At 49.8% G+C, this 19,477-nt stretch overlaps 1 protein-coding gene across 2 annotated transcripts in view; it reads right to left on the bottom strand.

Moving 5' to 3' along the window:
• The window catches only part of FIE (Transducin/WD40 repeat-like superfamily protein), an 85,695-nt gene that overhangs the window by 17,671 nt on the left and 48,547 nt on the right, over positions 1–19,477 (bottom strand). Inside the window, exons 8-10 of one of the 2 annotated variants that reach the window (XM_086796171.1) lie at positions 17,646–17,717; positions 17,484–17,546; positions 17,207–17,303 (exon numbers count right to left, since the gene is read on the bottom strand). In XM_086796171.1, the coding sequence (XP_086652297.1) occupies positions 17,207–17,303; positions 17,484–17,546; positions 17,646–17,717 (232 nt within the window). Of the gene's footprint in view, positions 1–17,206; positions 17,304–17,441; positions 17,547–17,645; positions 17,718–19,477 lie in introns of both variants that reach the window. The other variant, XM_086796170.1, reaches the window with a different exon arrangement.

A 19,477-nucleotide genomic window follows, 5' to 3' on the forward strand; every position in this document is an offset into this window, starting at 1 on the left:
GTGCATGTAGATGCTGCTGTAGACCACCTGGAGACTCGGACACTAATACAATATCATCAGCATAAAGCATAATATGTACTGAGGTACCTACTAAATCAACTCCATCTCCGCCTCCCCGTGTAATGAAGTCAACCACCTCATCAATGTATAACCCAAATAGCGTGGGGGAAAGTGGGCATCCTTGCTTCACACCAATGGTGCTAGCAATAGTCTCGGACATACCTCCTGGACATCTGACTCGTCCAAAAACCTGCTCATATAATGCATAGATGCCCCATGTCATATCTGCTGGTATGCCAAGAGACTGCAGGCGCTGAAAGAGCCTCTCTCGTGGTACTGTGTCAAATGCCTTGCGGAAATCCACAAAGCAGCAATAGAGCTTTCTCTTCCTCACTCTGGCCTGATCAATCATACATCTCAAAGTGAATACATGGTCAGTGGTAGAGAAAGCTCTCCTCAAGCTTGCCTGCCCTGATGAGCGTAAACCTGCTCGCTCAGCATATAAGCTAAGCTATTGCTCCAACACTGCACCATAGAGTTTGGCCAGCACGTGGGCAACCATAACCGTCCTGTAGTTGCTCGGATCAAGCATATCCCCTGTTTTGTGAATCGGCACAATGGTGTGCATCGTCCACTCCGCAGGCAAACCCTCTGCTAGTGCCCTGTTAAACAGGTGTGCAAGAAACGGAGCCAAGGAATCTACTGCATATATGAGATGCTCACCCTGCAGGCCCATATGGTCGGCAACCTGTCCATGCTGTAGGCGGCGGATAGCTTCCTGTACCATTGAGTGGGTAAAGAAGCTAGTTGTGGTAGGTCGAGGCTCCTATGGCTGAGGTATAGGTGGCTGCTGTGGGGCGTGGTATAGGCCCTCTGCATATGTGTGCCGTGTCTGTGGGTCTGCAATAGGTGTCGGTGTCCGGGGCTTTCTGAAGTGCCGCCATGAGACAGGGCTATCTCTACTCATGAAGAAATGAAAGATCTCTAGCTCCTGTATCTCTGCGAAGGCCCGCCTTTTGCGGCGAGTAAGTCTCCTCGTCTCTCTCCTCGACTCCTGCTCTGTGATGGCTCCCAAGGCTCTCTGTATGCGGAGCCGTGAGTATAGGGCTCTGCACTCGTCATCATACCATCTGTTCTGGGGCATAGTCCCAGATCTCGTAGGCTCTCCTGAGTGTACACGATGTGGGAAGCTCTGTAATGCAGCCGTGTGTAGGAGTGATGCCAGTTGGGCTGTAATGGTATCCATAGGTGCCACGGGATCCATGAGTAGGAGCCCATCCTCTACTCTGCCAATGTATATGTCTGCCATGTCATGTGTGAAGTAGATGGTAGTGTGTGGCGTCGGTATGTGGGGGGCTGGTGATACTGGTGATCCGGCTAGTAAAAATGCCAAGTATGTATGATCTGCCCCAATAGGACGAGGTGGAATGGAGAATGAGGTGACAAGCTGTGATGCCTCCAAAGACCCCATAATGTAGTCTACCACCGTGCCTCCGGTCCATGTATGACCCCCATGTGGGAAGCATGTCAGCCTTCCTGATCCCGGCCACTGTAGCATCCTGTTATAAATAACGAGACGATGCCTGGCTCCCAGCTCTAGTAAGTGGTCCCCATAATGTCCTCTGTCTGGTCCAGTGTCCTCTGATGCCCGACTAGCCCCTATCTCCTCTGGATCCACAGGGTGGAGGATCTCCATGTCATCATAGTCATACACCTCACACTGTCTGCTCTGTGTGTGGGCATTGAAGTCGCCCATAAGAAATACTTCCCCTAGTGTAGAATAATGCATAATCTCCTCTGACAGACAAGTGTATGGCGAAGCTCCTGTCTCCTCCTCCTATGGCATGTCCTCTGTAATGACATATGAGGATCCTGATGGAGAAAAGTAACATAGAGCTATGTATATAACCCTGTCGTGTGAGAGCTGTAAGCTGATCCACATGTATCTGGCCTCTGGATCCTGTGCTACCACTCTCAGTCTCCCCTGTAGCTCCCGTCTGAATAGAACTGCTACTCTCCCCAACCCTCTCGAGGTACCCTGGCATGTGGTCCTCCTGTATGCTAACTCCCACTGGAATCCCTCTACTCGAGGTAGCCCTCTCTCTGGGCTCTCATGTGTTTCTGTCAGAAGTATGATGTCTCTCCCCACCATAACATGCTCCAGTCGTCCAGGCTGCACCCATAGTGAACCATTACAGTTCCATATTGCCATGTGTATCTCTGCCATAGAGAAGAGAGAGAGAACAGCTTGCTCGCTTGCCTTGGAACTGTTGAAAGATAAAGAAGACTCAAGAGTCGTGACTCATGACTGTTGACACACTCTGTCAACACTGAACAGCACAGGCCTGGACCCTAGAGGCTGGTACACGTGTCACGAGAAGGGACGACAGGCTATAGTAGCAGGTAGGCTGGTACACAAGGGCGTGAGCCGACAATAGTATGCACAGGCATGAGGCGACAACAATACGAAAGCAATGGGTGAGAACAAAAAGTACGAGCGTTGGGTACGTTTTTCCCTCTCTTTTTTTAATTGACCACGTCATTTTCGTTGCACGTGGGGAAACGGCAACCCAGCGTTCCATATGGGCGTTCCCCCTTCGTTCCAAGCATTTCATATGGGTGTTCCCCCTTCATATGTGTGTTCACCCTTCATTCCGAGCGTTCCCCCGACCGTTCCAACTACCACGTGTTCCCCCTGCATTGTTCCATCCGTCCTGGGCATCTTGGCCATGCGGGAACGCATTCCACCGTTCCCCAGGGTAGGGATATTCGGATCTATTTTGGATCGAGAGCCGAGTAGATGGGCTGAGACACATGGACTCAGAGCACCTTGGCAGGCAAGTTTCAGGCAAGGTTTCACGACTTTGGATCACATATTTACTCTCAGGGCTCTCATTGAGGAGGGACGAGCACGGGGGAAGAGGATATATTGCTACTTTGTGGACTTCCACAAAGCCTTTGATACGGTGCCACGTGCCAGACTCATGAGGAGATTGCATGACATTCATGTTCCCGGGGAGATGCAGTGGGGCATTTATGCATTATATGAGGCAGTGATAGGCAGAGTGCGGACTCCCAGAGGCATGTCAGATAGAGTCACTAGCATCATTGGGGTGAAGCAGGGATGCCCACTATCACCCACCCTTTTTTGGACTTTACATTGATGAGATATCCGACTACATTGACAGGATGGGGGGGCAGGGTGCCAGTTTGGTAGGGGTTTGGATACCCATACTGCTATATGCCGATGACATTGTACTTATTGCAAACTCCCTTGAGGGTTTGCAACAACATTTGGATGCTTTGCAGTCGTTTTGTGCAAATAGGGACCTCACAGTGAACCTTGGGAAGACTAAGATTATGGTCTTCAATACCGCACAAGATCCGACCATCAGTTCACTTTTAGAGTTGAATCAGTGGAGTACACTGGACCATATGCGTACCTAGGAGTCACATTCAGCGGACCACAGTTCTCTATGAGGCAGGCAGCAGAGGCTAGATTGGCACGTGGATATGCAGCCCTAGGGGCACTAGAAAGACAAAGTGCCTACATTGAGTTTTTGGAGCCGCGCACCAAACTCTGGTTGTTTGACACATTGGTCACACCTACTCTTATATGGCTCACCCATATGGGGACCCACCCTCTACAACATGAAGAGGGAGCCGCTTGTCGACCAGGTCCGCGGACCAGAGAGAGATTTCTATGATCGATGGCAGGTACTAGAGAAACCACTGGTAACTATGATCGCACGCATGATTCGGAGTAAACCATCAGTACCTCATGAGATTGTCAAAGCAGAGATAGGAGCCGCACCAGTGGTTACCGAAGCCCTGTTCCAGTCAATGACATTTTTGCAGAGGATATGGGAGCTCCCCAAACAGAGATACCCACACCTAGCACTTATCTCTTCAGGCAGTTAGCAACAGACAGCGATACACGATGTTGGTACACCTAGCTGTGTACCTGGCTGAGATTACATGGCATGACGATTCATGCACTCCCTCCATTTGATTACAGCCTGGACTGCCCCTTCTTGAACCTTAGTCGCTCTGAGCAGAATAGGGTGATCAGGATGGACATCGTGAGGCTAGATGCAGAAAGGACATGGTCCAGTGCCCCGCCCCCCCCCCCCCCCCCCCACCACTAGTCACGAAGATCATAGTCACATGGGATGCGAAATGGGGACGGGGAACAGGGACGGAAAAGATTGAGAATGGCCATTCCCTGCGACTATAGAGTGACATGGGACGGAAATGGGAACGGGAAGATGCTGCCATCCCCAACATTCCCGAGTCTAAAAATGCCCATTCCCTGTGACTATGACGAAGATGGCCCACTATCGGGACCATTTTCTACATCTCTCCCCATATGGCTTTGTGACACGGTCTACATACATGGAAACCCATCTCTCACATAGCATTCACAGTGCCATTGGACAGATCCACACTTCATCAGGTAGAGACTGGCAGATACGAGGGGATCAAGCCAAGAAACCGCATTTGTCAGCTATGTCACCAGGAAGTGGAGTCAGAGGAGCACTACATATGGCGATGTACTGTGTACGATGAGATACGAGGGAGATACTGGTGTCTCTTCCTAGAGGATTTTGGACCATTACGAACATGTGATGGAGTTTGAGGATCAGAGGTATTTGGGGCTTTTCTTATTGGAGCACAGACGCCATCCAGAGGCTCTCCTACGAGCCAGGACAGCACACCAGGATCCACCCCGCCAGCGAGCCATGACAGATTTTGTCAGGGCCAGGACCACCCCGACAGATACGACCAAGACCTCCACTACCCCCTCGGCAAGCCAAACGTCCCATAGACGTCCTTCAGGAGGAGTCACCCTTCATAGAGCCATAGCACTTTGTCAAGCGAGACGCCCACGCTTACCAGGACCTCGTCCACGGCCGCTTCATCACCGGTGGATTAGAGCCATCATCACCCGCCATAGGAGACGAATGCCGCACTGCCCCTTTCTCTCTCTTCGCCCCCTTCCTACAATCCCTTTTCTCTCTCTTCACCCCCTTCCTACAGTTGTTCTCTCTCTTCGTTGCCCCTTTCTCTCTCTACGCCCCCCATCCTACAGTCCCCTTCTCTCTCTCCGCCCCCCTTCCTACAATAATTCTCTCTCTTCACTGCCCCTTTCTCTCTCCGCCCGTTCTTGCAGTCGTTTGCTGCCCCTTTCAAGCTCTCAAAAAGGAGAAAAGACTTTCAAGGCGGCCACTAAAAGGAGAAAAGACTTACCTCGAAGACGATCTCACACTAGCACAGGTGGCACACAGGAGGGAGTGCATGCCACGCATCTTGGATGCACAGAAGGCAGGGAAATGGGCAATGTGCAGAGATGGGAGGGTGATCATCACCAAGAGACGTGCCCAATGACGGTGCGAGACCCAGGAGACCAAGCTAGAGATTGTGGTTTGGAACTGCAAAGGCGCCTTGAGGGCTCACCAGCAGGCGGCGCGAGTGATCTTTCGACGTCTCACACAGAGAAAGAAGAGAGCAGAGCTATACCAACTATTTCTTGGAAGGGACCAGGGTTGTTAGAGGCGTCAAAGGCGTTTGGTATGAGCGGGTATGGTACGCGCCTCGTTAGACTCATATTTTTTAGAGACATTAGAGGCATGTTAGAGGTGTTTGTTATATATATATATATATATATATATATATATATATATATAAATGATAGATATGTATATAGATAGATAGATTATTAGAGAGAGAGAGAGAGAGAGAGAGAGAGAGAGAGAGGGTGTCACCTGGGTGTGTATGTGAGAGAGAGAGTGTGTGAGAGGGGCTGCCTTGAGCAAGCCTTGAGCAAGTTTTAAGCCTTAAGGAAGGAAGAGAGAGTGTGTATGAGAGAGGGAGAGACTCGAGAAGAGAGTGTGTGTGAGTCTTGAGAGCTTGGAGGGGCCCTTATAGCCCTCGTCTAGAGACTCAAACAGATAAAAACGGTCAGAAACGGGCAAATCCCAAATGGTCAAAAACGGGCAGAATCCAAAAACAGTTTTTAAAAAAATCAGCTATGCTCAGACGCCTCGAACAAAGCCTCGAACGCCTCGGAAGACTCGTGCACCTCGAATGCCTCTAACGGTTAGAGGTGCGCCTCATAACAACTATGGAAGGGACTGAAAGGAGGCCTAGAGGATCTTCCAGGATCATCGCCTTCCGACTTTGATTACTTCCCCAACACCTGGCACACCTATGCCATCTCTCTCTACCATGTCCCCAAGCAGCCACCTCTCCCCCATCCACCCAAACCTCGTCCCCCACACTCTTCCTTCTTTCACCTCAGTATGGTGAGAGATGCTATTGACAGGATGCAAACTTGGAGAGCAAAGGATCATGATGGACTCCTCACCGAGCATTTCTCCCATGCTAGGGACACACTAGCCCCTTTACTGGTTCACATGTTTAACAGGGCTTTATGTGCGGGCCTCCCCGTCAGCTGGTCATCGAATACTATTGTACCTATCTTGAAAGCGGGTGACCCCATGGACCCCAACAACTACAGGACTATCATGATTGGTCACACCTTGGCCAAGATTTATGATTTGATTTTGGAGCATGAGCTTAGTAGATGGTCCAAGGAGCAGAGACTCAAAGCACCGGGGCAAGCAGGCTTCGGGAGAGGGCACTCCACACTAGATCATATCTTTACACTACGGGGATCTTTGAGAAGGGGAGAGCTCACGGGCATCGGATATACTGCTGCATTGTGGATTTCCACAAAGCTTTTGATACCGTCCCACGGGCCAGACTGATAAGGAGACTGCAGGATGTGGGAGTGCTAGCAGAGATGCTTTGGGGGATCATTACACTTCAGTCACAGGCAGAGTACGGGCTCCAGGAGGTGACTCAAAGATCATACACAGTACTTTCAGGGTGAAGCAGGGCTGCCCCTTGTCTCCTACTCTATTTGGTCTATACATTGACGAGATCTCGGATTACATAGACAGACAGGGAGGACCAGGAGCACATTTGGAAGGAGTCTTGATACTGATCCTCTTGTATGCATATGATATTGTTCTTATTTCTGATTCATCAGAGGGGCTGCAAAGGCATTTGGATGCATTATGGGCCTTTTGCAAGGACCGGGACCTCACTGTGAACCTTGGAAAGACCAAGGTCATGATCTTTAACACCTCCTCACAATGGATAAGTAGATCTGCAGTACAGTTTACATACAGTGGAGAGCCTGTGGAGTATGTTACCTCATATGTATACCTTGGGATCACTTTTGTTGGACCTCAGTTCTCGATGCAGAAGGCGGCCGAAGCTAGATCGATGAGGGGATATGCAACCCTTGGCTCGCTAGAGAGGCAATGCTACCAGATACAGTTTCAGGAACCGAGGAGGAAACTTTGGCTATTTGATAGCCTAGTTACACCTGCACTATTGTATGGTGCCCCCATCTGGGGTCCTAGCTTATACCACAGGAGGAGACAGAGGACAGATCCGGCTGAGATAGATACAGAGGAGGTATATGATGGGTGGAAGCCGATGGAGAGGCCCCTAGTGGCGATGATCTCACGCATGATTAGGAGTAAGCCATCAATGCCACATGAGATTGTGCGGGCAGGGATGGGGGCTGCACCGATAGTGATAAGAGGCTCTATAGATACCCTTGGCTAGCCCTGGAGTCCTCGAGATAGTTGACAATTGAGGGAGATACAGAATGCTGGTATGCACAGGTAGGCACCTGGTTTGGCATGCACGGTATGCAGATGGAGACACTCCCCGTCCCAGTACAGCATAGAGGCCCCGTCATTTGCTCTCAGCCCGCAGAGAGAGGAATAGGGTTATCAAGAAGGACATTGTCAGATTGGATACTCAGAGGACATGGAGTTCACCTAGTCGTCCACTTGGGACAAACATGGCCTTCTACAGAGATCACCTCCTATGCCTGACAAAGGATGGGATCATCATCTGCCCATGCTACATGGACACACACCTATCCTTTGGGGTGAGATGTGCGATCGGCCAAATCCGCACCTCCTCCCACCAACAAAGTGTTGAGACTGCCAGATATGGGCCTAGGCCCTGTATACCAGGAGATTCGGGGGAGGTTCCACTGCCTCTTCCGCGCTGGGTTCGGACGACTTTCCAGGAGCATGGACTTCCCGGATCAGAGATTCATGGGACTTTTTCTTCTAGAGCTCCGTAGACACAAGGAGCCCTTAGAAAGATCCAGATCAACTGTACTTGCTCGAGGACCAGCACAGAGAGCTCAAACCGACTTCTTCCATACCAACACTCCGAGGACCAATCCACCCATCATACCCAGACCACAGGCTAGTGCAGAAGCTCGGCCAAGAGAGGTGACACTCGACAGAGCCACTAAGTTATGCACAGCTCGACGCCCCAGACCCCATGGCCCTCGCCCACGGCCACGCCACCACAGGAGGATCCGGGCCATCATCTCCCATCATCGCAGGACCTCTCGCGCCGGCTCAGTTTTACCACCTTGAGCACTATGTCACAACGGCCCATGAGGGATGTATTAGGGTGATATGAGAACTCTCTGCTCATGTACCTAGAACAGATTTTATAGTTCTAGATTTTTATCTTTCTTTATTACTATTTTGTACACCCAGGACGATGTGCCTCATGGATATGATGTAACCTCTTGGTCTCATAGGTCATTTTGGCCTTTTGAAGACGTTAATACAACTCTCTCTCTCTCTCTCTCTCTCTCTCTCTCTCTCTCTCTCTCTCTCTCTCTCTCAGTTACATGGATGTACACTTGTCTCATGCAGTACGATGTGCTATTGGTCAGATTCGCACATCCTCACACCAGCTTGAGATTGAGATTGGCCGATATAGAGGTATACCAGCTGAGGCCAGGATATGCCGAGTATGCCATGGGGAGCCAGAGACAGAGCTGCATTATATATGCCATTGTACTGCATACTATGAGATACGTGGTCGTTTCCACTGTTTATTCAGAGAGGGTTTTGGACCACTTTCCAGAGTCATGGGGTACCAGGACCAGAGGTGTTTGGGATTGTTCTTGCTTGAGCTGCGGAGACATAGAGATAGCCTGCTTAGGCGCACAGAGAGCCAGACTCAGAGGCACATTACAGACTTCTTTAGTCCGGCCATCACTGCGCCAGATGGACCACAGCAGCAGCAGGACATGGATACCGCCCACACCAGAGGTACACTGATTGATCGTGCGATTGAGCTTGGGTGGTCCAGACGCCCACGACCACGGAGGAGGGCATCCCAGCATAGACGGATGTTGCAGCGGCAGATTCGGATTATTCTTGCGAGGCATGCGAGACACCCAGTCAGGGTGCTGACCACACAGGATATTGAGGAGATCCGCCAGTGTCCGATGCGGCACATATTATGAGATGGAGGTACCTCCATAGTGTACCTTCCAGTTCCAGTTTCATTTTTTAGGTGCCAGTAGTATCATCTTTATTTTTTCATTTTCTCGGTTTTTTTATCCAGACATTGTATCAGATCCACCATGATGTAACTTTTGGTCTCATAGGTCATTATGGCCTTTTGAAGACGTTAATATAACATTTCATTTCATTTCATTTCTCTCTCTCCCCCCCCCCACTGCTGCTGTTTCACACTGCGCACAGGTGTCATGGATTAAATTCCAGTTCATTGGCTGTGGGAAGTACTGCAAAAAGTCATGGCCAAGACCGGAGTTGAAGAGGAGCTCGTGAAGGTGGAGGACAAGCTCAACACAATTATCAAAGAAAACAAGAAGATGGTCGACTCTTCCGTTACCGCAATCATAAACCGCCTCTCCAAACTCGAGAAGGGATTTGACAAAATCCAAGAGCTCGAAGAGAACATCCAGGCAAGAGGCTGAGATTTCAGTCCTAAAGGAGGAACTAGTGGAGGCCAAATTGCATGCTAAAAGTCAATCGACTGAAATCTCAGCCCTCAAAAAGGAGTTGGAAGCCACTTCACAAGGCAAGCTTGAGGATGGAAAATTTCAGCCCTCCTTGATTGAAGAGCTGAATACCATCAAGGAACAAATGAGGATCATTCGAGAGGAGGAGGAGCAACATAAAGAGAAGACATCTTCATGGGTGGAGGTGATTAGAGAGACACAAAAGAAGATGGACGAGGCAGAGAAATGGATCGAGGTCGCCAAGAAAGGGAAAGGTAAAGAATCGCCACCCATCCCTACTCCCACCATCATCAACATGACCCTTGAAGAGGAGCAAAGGAGGAAGACCCGGACCTTACATGTACGAGTGTCCGGTCTAAAAGACCATGATGATGCGGAAGGGGAAACCAAGGAGCTCTTCTCTATGATGGGCATTGAAGCCACGCACACAAAGGCATGGAAAGTGGGAAAGAAGAGAGAAGGTAGTGGCGAATCTTCTAAGGAGAGAGCAATTATCATTCGTTTCCCCTCCATGGAAGCGAAGAAGGACTTCTTGAAGGACGTCCTACACTCAAGAAGACGGGAATATTTCTTGGGAGATGACCTCACACTCTCGCAGCTTGTCCACCTGAAAGAAGTTATGCCCGAGATAAGGGCAACCCGAGAGATAGGGAAAGTGGCCTTCTATAGAGATGGTAGAGTGGTGATTATGGAGAGGCGCTCTTCATGACGGCACAAGACCTATGGGACTACACTCAAAGTTGCTACTTGGAATTGTAATGGATCTCTACGCCTTGATGTAGGGGCTTTTCAGGATAGTTTCACTGGAAGGGACATCATCTTCTACTCCGAGAAGCATCAGGCTCCTGGACAGTCCATGCCACATGTTAGTGGATACCGATGGGAGACAGCTTGTAGACAGGAGACTCGTTCAGAGCATAGAGGACAGGGCTCAAGAGGAGTAGCAGTATTGTTTAGAAAGGAGCTACAGCCACTGATACATATAGTCCGCAGAGATGAGCAGGCTAGGTACATGTGGGTTAGACTGAGGGCAGAGACGGGCAGATATCTCTACATTGCTATATGCTATTTTGCTCCTAGTACATCAGTGTATGCATCACCTAGAGGGCAGTCTCCCTTTTCTATTTTGGATGATGACATTTGGGAGTTCTCCAGGGATGGTGACATCATTCTCCTTGGGAACCTCAATGCCAGGACCGCCCATAACCCGACAGTATTTTATGATACCTCAGAGGAGATGTTGAGGGAGCTTGATGTTAGGGATATGGGCCTATCTAGACTCTCACAGGATGAGGAACACACTGAGTATGGGCGGTATTTGATAGACATGGGGACTGCACATGGATTGGCCATCCTGAATGGCCTACACATATTCCGGCAGCGAGCGGTTTCACTTGCTTTCCACATCGGCATGATGCTAGTACAGTGGACTATGTTATGGCTCAGCCCAGTCTCATTCCCTCTTTTCAGGATTTTATGGTAGGCACTAGGCCGGTTGGAGTAGCAGTGGATCATGCTATCTTGTCCTTCACTCTCACATTTCAATTCAGCACAGCTCCATTGGGACACATCTCCACACACACTCGTTATACCTTTACGAGGGAGATTGACACCGTGTGCACGGATGAGATATACAGACACTTATATGCCGAGGAGCCGGGACGGCCATTAGATGAGCTCACTCACATATTGATAGAGACGCTTCATGCTGCCGCATCAGAGGCATATCCCCATAGTCGGCCTACACGGAGACGATCTAGGAACATGCCCCAGAACAGCTGGTATGATGAGGAGTGCAGAGAGATGAGGATCAGATTACAGAGAGAGGTGCTCATGGGTGTTACCACTCACAAACAGTCATGGATTACCTTCCGGCGCCTAGTGCGACGGAAGAAGAGGGCTTATCTTGCTCACTTAGAGAGGGATTTGTATCAGTTATTTATGAGTAAGGACTCAGGCGAGGCATGGAGACTATTCCATGAGCATTCACCATAAACAGCCATTACCTCCACAGAGATTTGGGGTGAGTATGCAGCATCCCTGTACACAGCACCAGGACAGCCACCCCTGCCAGACCCATCGGAGCCATGCCCAGAGACATGTGCTTTCTTTACTACTGAGATGGTAAGGAAAGCTATTGACAGGATGAGGATTGGGAGAGCATATGATCATGATGGTTTGGTAGTAGAGCACTGTATTCATGCCAGAGATATGCTTGCAAAGCTTATTGCTATGATGTTTAATCGAGCCATGTGTGAGGGTTTTCTTGAGACTTGGAATATGTCCACGATTGTGCCTATCTTCAAGTCAGGGGATCCCATGCTTCCTGGGAATTATCGTACCATCATGATTGGTCCCACATTGGCTAGATTATATGCATCTATTCTTCAGCAGGAGTTGAGTAGATGGGCAGAGAGAGAGAGGGCATACGTGCATCAGGGCAAGTAGGGTTCAGGAGAGGTTTCTCCACTCTTGACCATATCTTGACACTCAGAGCTATTATTAAGGAGGGCAGATCATATGGCAGGAGGATTTATTGTTGCTTTGTGGATTTCCACAAAGCTTTTGACACAGTACCGAGAGCCAGACAGATGCGCAGACTACAGGAGATGGGAGTGCCCACAGAGCTGATTTGGGGAATCATGGCTTTATACAGGACAGTTGTGGGGCAGGTACGTACTACTCAGGGTATATCTGAGATGGTTCATTCCACCTCTTACAGATCTCAGAGTCCTCAATCAAGCTCTTGCGTATGCGGAGGCACTACTGGCTATCCTGTAGCCAAGGGTCCTCTAGAGAGAGGATGACAGGCAAATGGTCTGAAAAAGTAGTGCGGGCTAAAATACCCACCAAACCGCCTCGTCCACAGTCCCACTCATCAACATAGAAACGAAACGGGAAAGGCTGGGGCATTTGCTCCTCCAGTCAGAAAGAATTTCAGACTCCCCGGGCTATGCCCAAACTCCAGGAAATGCCAAGGGTCTTGTCCCCTGATGGTGAAGACAAGCTACTCCAAGGTCGCAAGCTCTGCACCAAAAACAATACCGCCTTCCACCTAGTCTATAATCCACGGTCTCCAGCATATTCAAGTCTCCCCCCATACACAAAAAAACAGCCTCGGGAAGGCCCTATCAAATCATGCTCCATAAGTGCGCTCTTAGGGGTGTCCGAGTCCTCCACCGCCGGAAGAAGCTGCTCACTAACTGAGATACATACTCCTCCATGGATCCGAGTCTGGCTGAAAGCAGGTGACCAAAAGGTATGGCTCTTGCCCAGCAAGCCTTCCCCCATTTGCGGGTACAGCCAGCTGACATGTGATGCTCTTGGAGAAAGAGAATGTCAATAAAGCTTCCCACTAATGCTCTGTGCAGCTCCTCACAAAGGACTCCCCGCCTAGAGCAGTTTTGCATGCCATGGACTCCTTGAATGTTCCAACAGACCATCCGCATCAAAGGGGTCTAGTGGGGTGAAATCTGTCTGAGCTGCCCTCCACCCTCTGAGACTTGGGTAAGGGTTTGGACGGCGAGTAGTCACAGTCTGTCCTAGTGTGCAGACGTCCGAGGTGTTCCCTGATCTTGTGCTCCATGTGGGCCCACCGATCTGGCCCGGATAGATGCATAAACTGGGCTCCAACTATCACAGTAGAGATATCTGTAGGAGGGGGGCAGGGAGACCACCAGTGATACATGAAGATAAGACGAAAAGCATCACCTCGAAACTAGAGTTCTCGAGCTCGCCATCTTGGTTTCCGTGGCATGATCCTCCAAGCTTCATGTAGGCCAAGGACCAAAAGTGAGTGACAATGTCAGTGAGGTGCAGGTCCCCAAGGTGAAGAGAGAGCTCTCTCACAGAGTCACATGTCGATGAATAGTGGAGGAGACAGTCTCCAGACTCCACTCTTGCTCTGCTGCTACACTCAGGGGAAGGAGAAGATCACTGCACCACTCTCACAGGAGTGGCCAGTCTCGATCGGTGAAATATAGCATAGACTTGCAGATGGGCCAAAGTCTCTGCAAAGGCACCTGCATCCGCTAGTAGGCATCTAGTAGTTGTCCACAGCTTGGGGAGGGGGGGGGGGGGGGGGGGGGGGGGGGGGCCGAAGGGATGGGATCACCTCGAGACTCCAGGGACATGGATCTCACCAAGGAAGCAACAACCATCGTTGCTACAGGCCCTGAGAAGTGATGGATCAGTCTGCAAACTGAACCCGACGGGCAGCTCCTCCCAGGGTCAGGGACTGCAAGCGGGTGGCAGGAGTGCTTTTGAGAAGCCGCTTGGGGAAAAGAGGGGGGGGGCGGGGGGGGGGGGCGGGGGGGCGGGGGAACAACATCTGTCCTTGATCATGAGAGGCCACTTGCTGCTGGTGGGGGATCAGATCCTCATCGCGGGAAGGGGGGAGGGAGGTGTTTCCAAAAATTCGGGAGGACTGGTACCCAACCACTCCGTGGGATCATTCTCCAAGTTGAGCATGACACTAGCACCCTCTTGGGCGTGGGTGGGGCCTCCCTTCCAAATGTGTGACCGGAGATAATTACTCGAAACGTTTCTCTAATACGACCGTTTGCACCTAGGTCCCATCCCAGCCACATGCACCAACATCGTGGCGGTTGTCGTGAGGGATTCTAGCACTTGTCCTATCGTTCTCCCAATGACAGGAAGAAGCAAAAGATGCTCCTTGTTGGGAACCTAAAAAACAAACAGTGACCCGGAATACAGGTACTCTAGCAAGAGCTATACCTAGATGAATCCAAGAACATGCCCGAATTCACCTTATAAGAAAATGCAATTTATAACCTCATGGTAGTCATCCACAAGAAAATAAACCATCAACTCCATCATGCATAGTACAGACTAGATACTACGACATCCCCACTAACGTCAGCAGTAGAAGCCTAGCACTAAGGATCATAACAAATAGAAAGAATTATTACAACAAAAAGGTAGTTGATAGGGCATATGCACCACTAAAGATAGAAAGAATTGGCACAATATCAGCTGGCTGCAACTTGGACGAAAACTTCATAATGTGAAACATGTCCGCTAATACAGCATAAAGATATACCTAGATGAATCCAGGAACATGCCCAAATTCACCTTATAAGAAAGTGCAATTTATAACTGGTCACAGTCTGTTTTCTAGGTTCCCAGCAACCGTGCCAGAGGGTGTGGATACCTATGACCTTGCCAAGCTCGCCAAGAAGGCTAGCTTGGAGCAAGTCACAAAATCTGCTGCACGTTGGTCAGCTACCCACAATCTTCCAAACAAGTGTTGAGGCTTCGAGGGAGGCTACTATTAATGCTAAGAGCTGGAGGTCTGCTTCAAAAAAAAGGCTCAGGCAGTGGCCTCCGGTTTTTTTTTTTCCGGGGGAGGGGGGGGGGGGGGGTGTTTGTTTCCAAAAATTCGGGAAGATTTGTACCCAACCACTCCGTGGAACCAGTCTCTAGGTTGGGCATGACGATAGCACCCTCTCGGGCGCGGGTGGGGCCTCCTTTCCAGATGAGTGATCTTGAGATAAATACTCAGAACGGTTCTCTAATACGACCGTTTGCACCTAGGTCCCATTGTACTCTCTCGCCTGGTGGTGGCGTGCTGCTCCGGCTGGGCTTCATCAATAGTGCCTCTGCCCAATCGTCTTTCACCTAGCCCCATCCTCGTCCTTGGGTGCTAGGGCTCCATCTAGCTGGAGGGGGGAGGTGCCACTAGGGCGCTCGGTCTGCCCTCTCCACTCTGCATGCATGGGGGGGCGGCTAGACCGGCATGCGTAGCTCGGCTAGACTAGCAACAAGAGCAAGTTCTAGCGAGGTGGCCCATCTATGAGAGCAAATGAAACACTGGCCAGGACGGCATGAGTACTCCACCCACTTTAGGATGGGTCCCCCCCTGTAGGCATCAAAGAGAGTTGACGTGCAGTGCTGTCTCCAGTGAGGGCATGCTGATACGAATTGAGGGATCCCAGCCACATGTGCCAACATCGTGGCGGCTGTCGTGAGGGATTCCAGCACTTATCCTATCATTCTCCCAATGACAGGAACATGCAAAAGATGCTCCTTTCTGGGGACCTAGAAAACAGACTGTGACTGGGAATCCAGGTACTCCAGCAAGAGTGTCAAAGGTGGGATCAAAGCGGTGCTGCCAACATGTGAAAAATGTCTGGGTCGTGCACAGCAGCACGAGGCTCAGCTGAAGCATGCTGTCCGAAGCTTATGGGGTGTCGAACTCCACCTGGTAGTAGCCGTGCCAGAGGGTATGGATATCTATGATCTTGCCCGGCTCGCCAAGGAGGCTAGCCTCGAGCAAGTCACGAAGTCTACTGCGCATTGGTCGACTACCCACAATCTTGCATGCAAGTGTTGAGGCTTTGAGGGAGGCTACTGTTGATGCTAGGAGCTAGAAAAAAGCACCAGGTGGCGGCCTAGGTTAGGGGGGTGATGGAGCAGCTGCCATGGAGTCCTCCTGAGGGGGTGAAGACCAAAGGAAGACAAACATAGTCCGAATGCAAAAAAAAACCTGCTGGAAGGAAACAGAGGGGGGGACGGCAAGCAAGGGGGGTGACTAGAGGAGGAAGATAGGAGGCCGAGAGCGGGAAAGGGGGAAGGACTCCCAGCCGGGAGAGGAGGCGGCAAATGGATGCACGCAAGGGGGGGCAGTGAGGTGGGGGCGCGAGGAGAAAGGAAAGGCAAAGACAGGGTGCGCATTGAAGGAAGGGGGGGAGGCAACGAAGAGGTGGGCAACAGCAGAGAGGAAGGATGGCGAGAGGGAAGTGAGGGAGGAGGTGTGGGCGAGTTCTCGGATTAGGGCAAGGCCACGGGTAGGTCACAGGTGACTATAGATTGTTATTTAAAGCGATAGTAGTCATTATATAAGTGACTTGTGGGTTATTGTGATTCATTCAATCATAGAGTTGGCTGATGATCTATGCCTGGAACAAACTCCTGCCATGGACATGGTGGTTCATCAGTGGTTTTGCCGAAGGCAACTTGCGACAGGCTCTCGTGGTATGGGACGCCACGGCTGACTGGCTTGGCCTGTGGGGAGTGGAACCCTAACCCCTCGCTCGGGGGAGCTTCTGGAATTGATTCAGCTAAGATAGGTCAGGTTTCAAGCATATGCGCCGAAAGTTGGAAAATCAACCTAAGAGGAACTCAGCAAGGCCAGAAGTATTATCAACACTCTGCGGACCCTATCTCAACACGCTGTCCAGAAGAGGGTGAGATTTCGAAACCCAATACCCAAAATATATAATATTTAACTCTCAAAAACTATGATAAAACTACAAAGGATGAAAGGCAAATGTGGGATTCGATCAACCAAAGGCATACCAATTGCTAAAGAGTTGAAGTGGAAATCACATGAGAACTTGATGAACCAGATGTCACAGTCAGGAACAGGGTATTTTTGTAGAACATCCACAGCACCCTGTACCAAGCCAGCCAGCATTATGAAGATGGCATTCCATGTGAAAAGCACATTCACATACACCAGCATGACTGCAACAAGATAAGTCTGGCTATAGGTCTTCAATAAATCCATGCAAGATTATTTAGGAGCACAAACCTGTGTTTTCTTTTGAATCAAATGCACCAGAGATCTACTTACATCATTGCTTCCACCATGTTCTTTCATCAAGGCCTCCCATAAAACTATCTCATTGTCCACACTCTAGAGTCAAGAAGACAAGCCATCAATGACTAGCCCTTCAAGGCATTGAGGCAAAACGAAGATTATAAAGCATACAGCCTGCAACACCAATGTTCATACCTTTGAAAGAATGAAATCCCCAAGCCAACGGGTACAGTCCACATAGTTGGAATGAACATTTGCAGTGAAAATCTGCACATGCAAATCATTTGTTGAAGCAAACCATGTTGATTTGGCTGCACAACCGAATTGATTTGGCTTTACAAAAAAGGAGTAGCAATCCCCTCATTAGCATGCTTATCAAAACATTAAAAACACAAATGCAATCCCATTGCTACCTCATATAGTGACAAATCGCATAATGTGGTAGCTAGAGCTCCTACAAGTGTCCAATGAACCGAGATCAAGGGACCAAATATAAATCTTTGTGGAAATCCACAAACCAGCAATACACACACTTCCATCGTGAACCATACTTCTGTATGTGAGCCCGTAGAGTGAATATATGGTCCAATGTGGAGAAATTTCTCATGAAACCTGCCTCACTAACTGCCTTGTTACCCAGATACTGTGCCAATTACATCCTCAAGCACCGCCCCATAGATCTTAGCCATACTTGTATACGAGGACCACCTAACTCAAAGGTCTAGAGGACCAAGGCACCAACATCCTAGAAATGCCCTTCCAGGCCTGATTTATGGGAGCTCCACCCCTAGCAACATACATTAGTTTACCCAAGGAACAACCCCCCCCCCCTTGCTCTAGGCAGGGTCTTACAGAAACAACTAGCCTTTTATAACATTAAGGCAGAAAAACATACAAAAAGATTATTACATCTCGTTTTGCAGGACATCCAAGGTATAGAACCCATGACGCACAAATAAACAAAAAATAATAAAGGCGGGAACACACGTGGGAAACCACAACACACAAAATCACGAATTATTTTTGGAAGTTTAAACACTTTCCAGGCGTGTGTCAATGAAGTGGGAACACTTCCGGCGTCGCTTCCAAGCTACCGCCCCTTCCATGGCGTTATGGAGTCTTCAATGTGTTGCCAGCGGGTCCAATTTTGCCAGTTTTATACACCTAGATGAATCCAATTTTGCCAATTTTGGCTAATTTGGTTGGCTAAGGCCCCCAAATTTATAGGTGTGCAGGGATTTAATTTGTTGATTTCACCTGATTTTGAGGAAAGCCCCAAAATTGAGCCTATACAAGAGCTTCAATTTTGATGCAGATTGCTGATTTTGCAGAAAGCCCCAATTTTATTGAAATGCATGAATGTTAATTAGATGATTTCACCTTAATTTGTTAAAAGGCCCAATCTGAAAACCCCTAATTTTCTGAATCTGCAAGTACAGTACTGACAAGGCTGCGCTCCTTTGCACTTGACACACCTAAAAAATAAGATTTTGGAAAACCTTATTGTTTAGCTTTGTCATGGCGCACACAGACGAGAAGCTGATGGCGACCAGGGCGAGCAGCTCCATGTAAGGGCGGTCGAGGGTGAGCAGCAGAAGCTTCGACAGTGGAGCTGTTTCCGAGGCGGCTGCAGATGACTATGTGGAGGTTGTAGTAGCCGGTGGAGGACATGACATGTGATGAGCTGATGCGTGGCTGGAAGTTTTGTAGTGCCAGCAATCAACCAGTTTGGACACGGAAGAGCACCGGTGGGTGGAGCACACACGAGTGTGGAGTCTGGGGCACGGGCAGCAGCTCAGCCAGATGCACAGGGCGCCCTTGACTATCAGCACAGTGGCGCAGGCGGTGGCTTGTCACAACAGCAGGCAGTGGCAGCTGCACAATATAGTACAGGTGGGCGGCAACAGCAAATGCATGAGCGGCAGCAAGCGGGAACCTGTGCTCTGACACCAAATGATGGTACAGGCTGCCCACGGTTAGGGTTTGACAGTGACAGCTATGGTGGAGAGAGAGAGAGAGAGAGAGAG

This window comes from Cibotium barometz, chromosome 63 (assembly GCF_041138505.1).
Source record: "Cibotium barometz isolate CiBa-2024 chromosome 63, ASM4113850v1, whole genome shotgun sequence".
Lineage (NCBI taxonomy): Eukaryota > Viridiplantae > Streptophyta > Polypodiopsida > Cyatheales > Cibotiaceae > Cibotium > Cibotium barometz.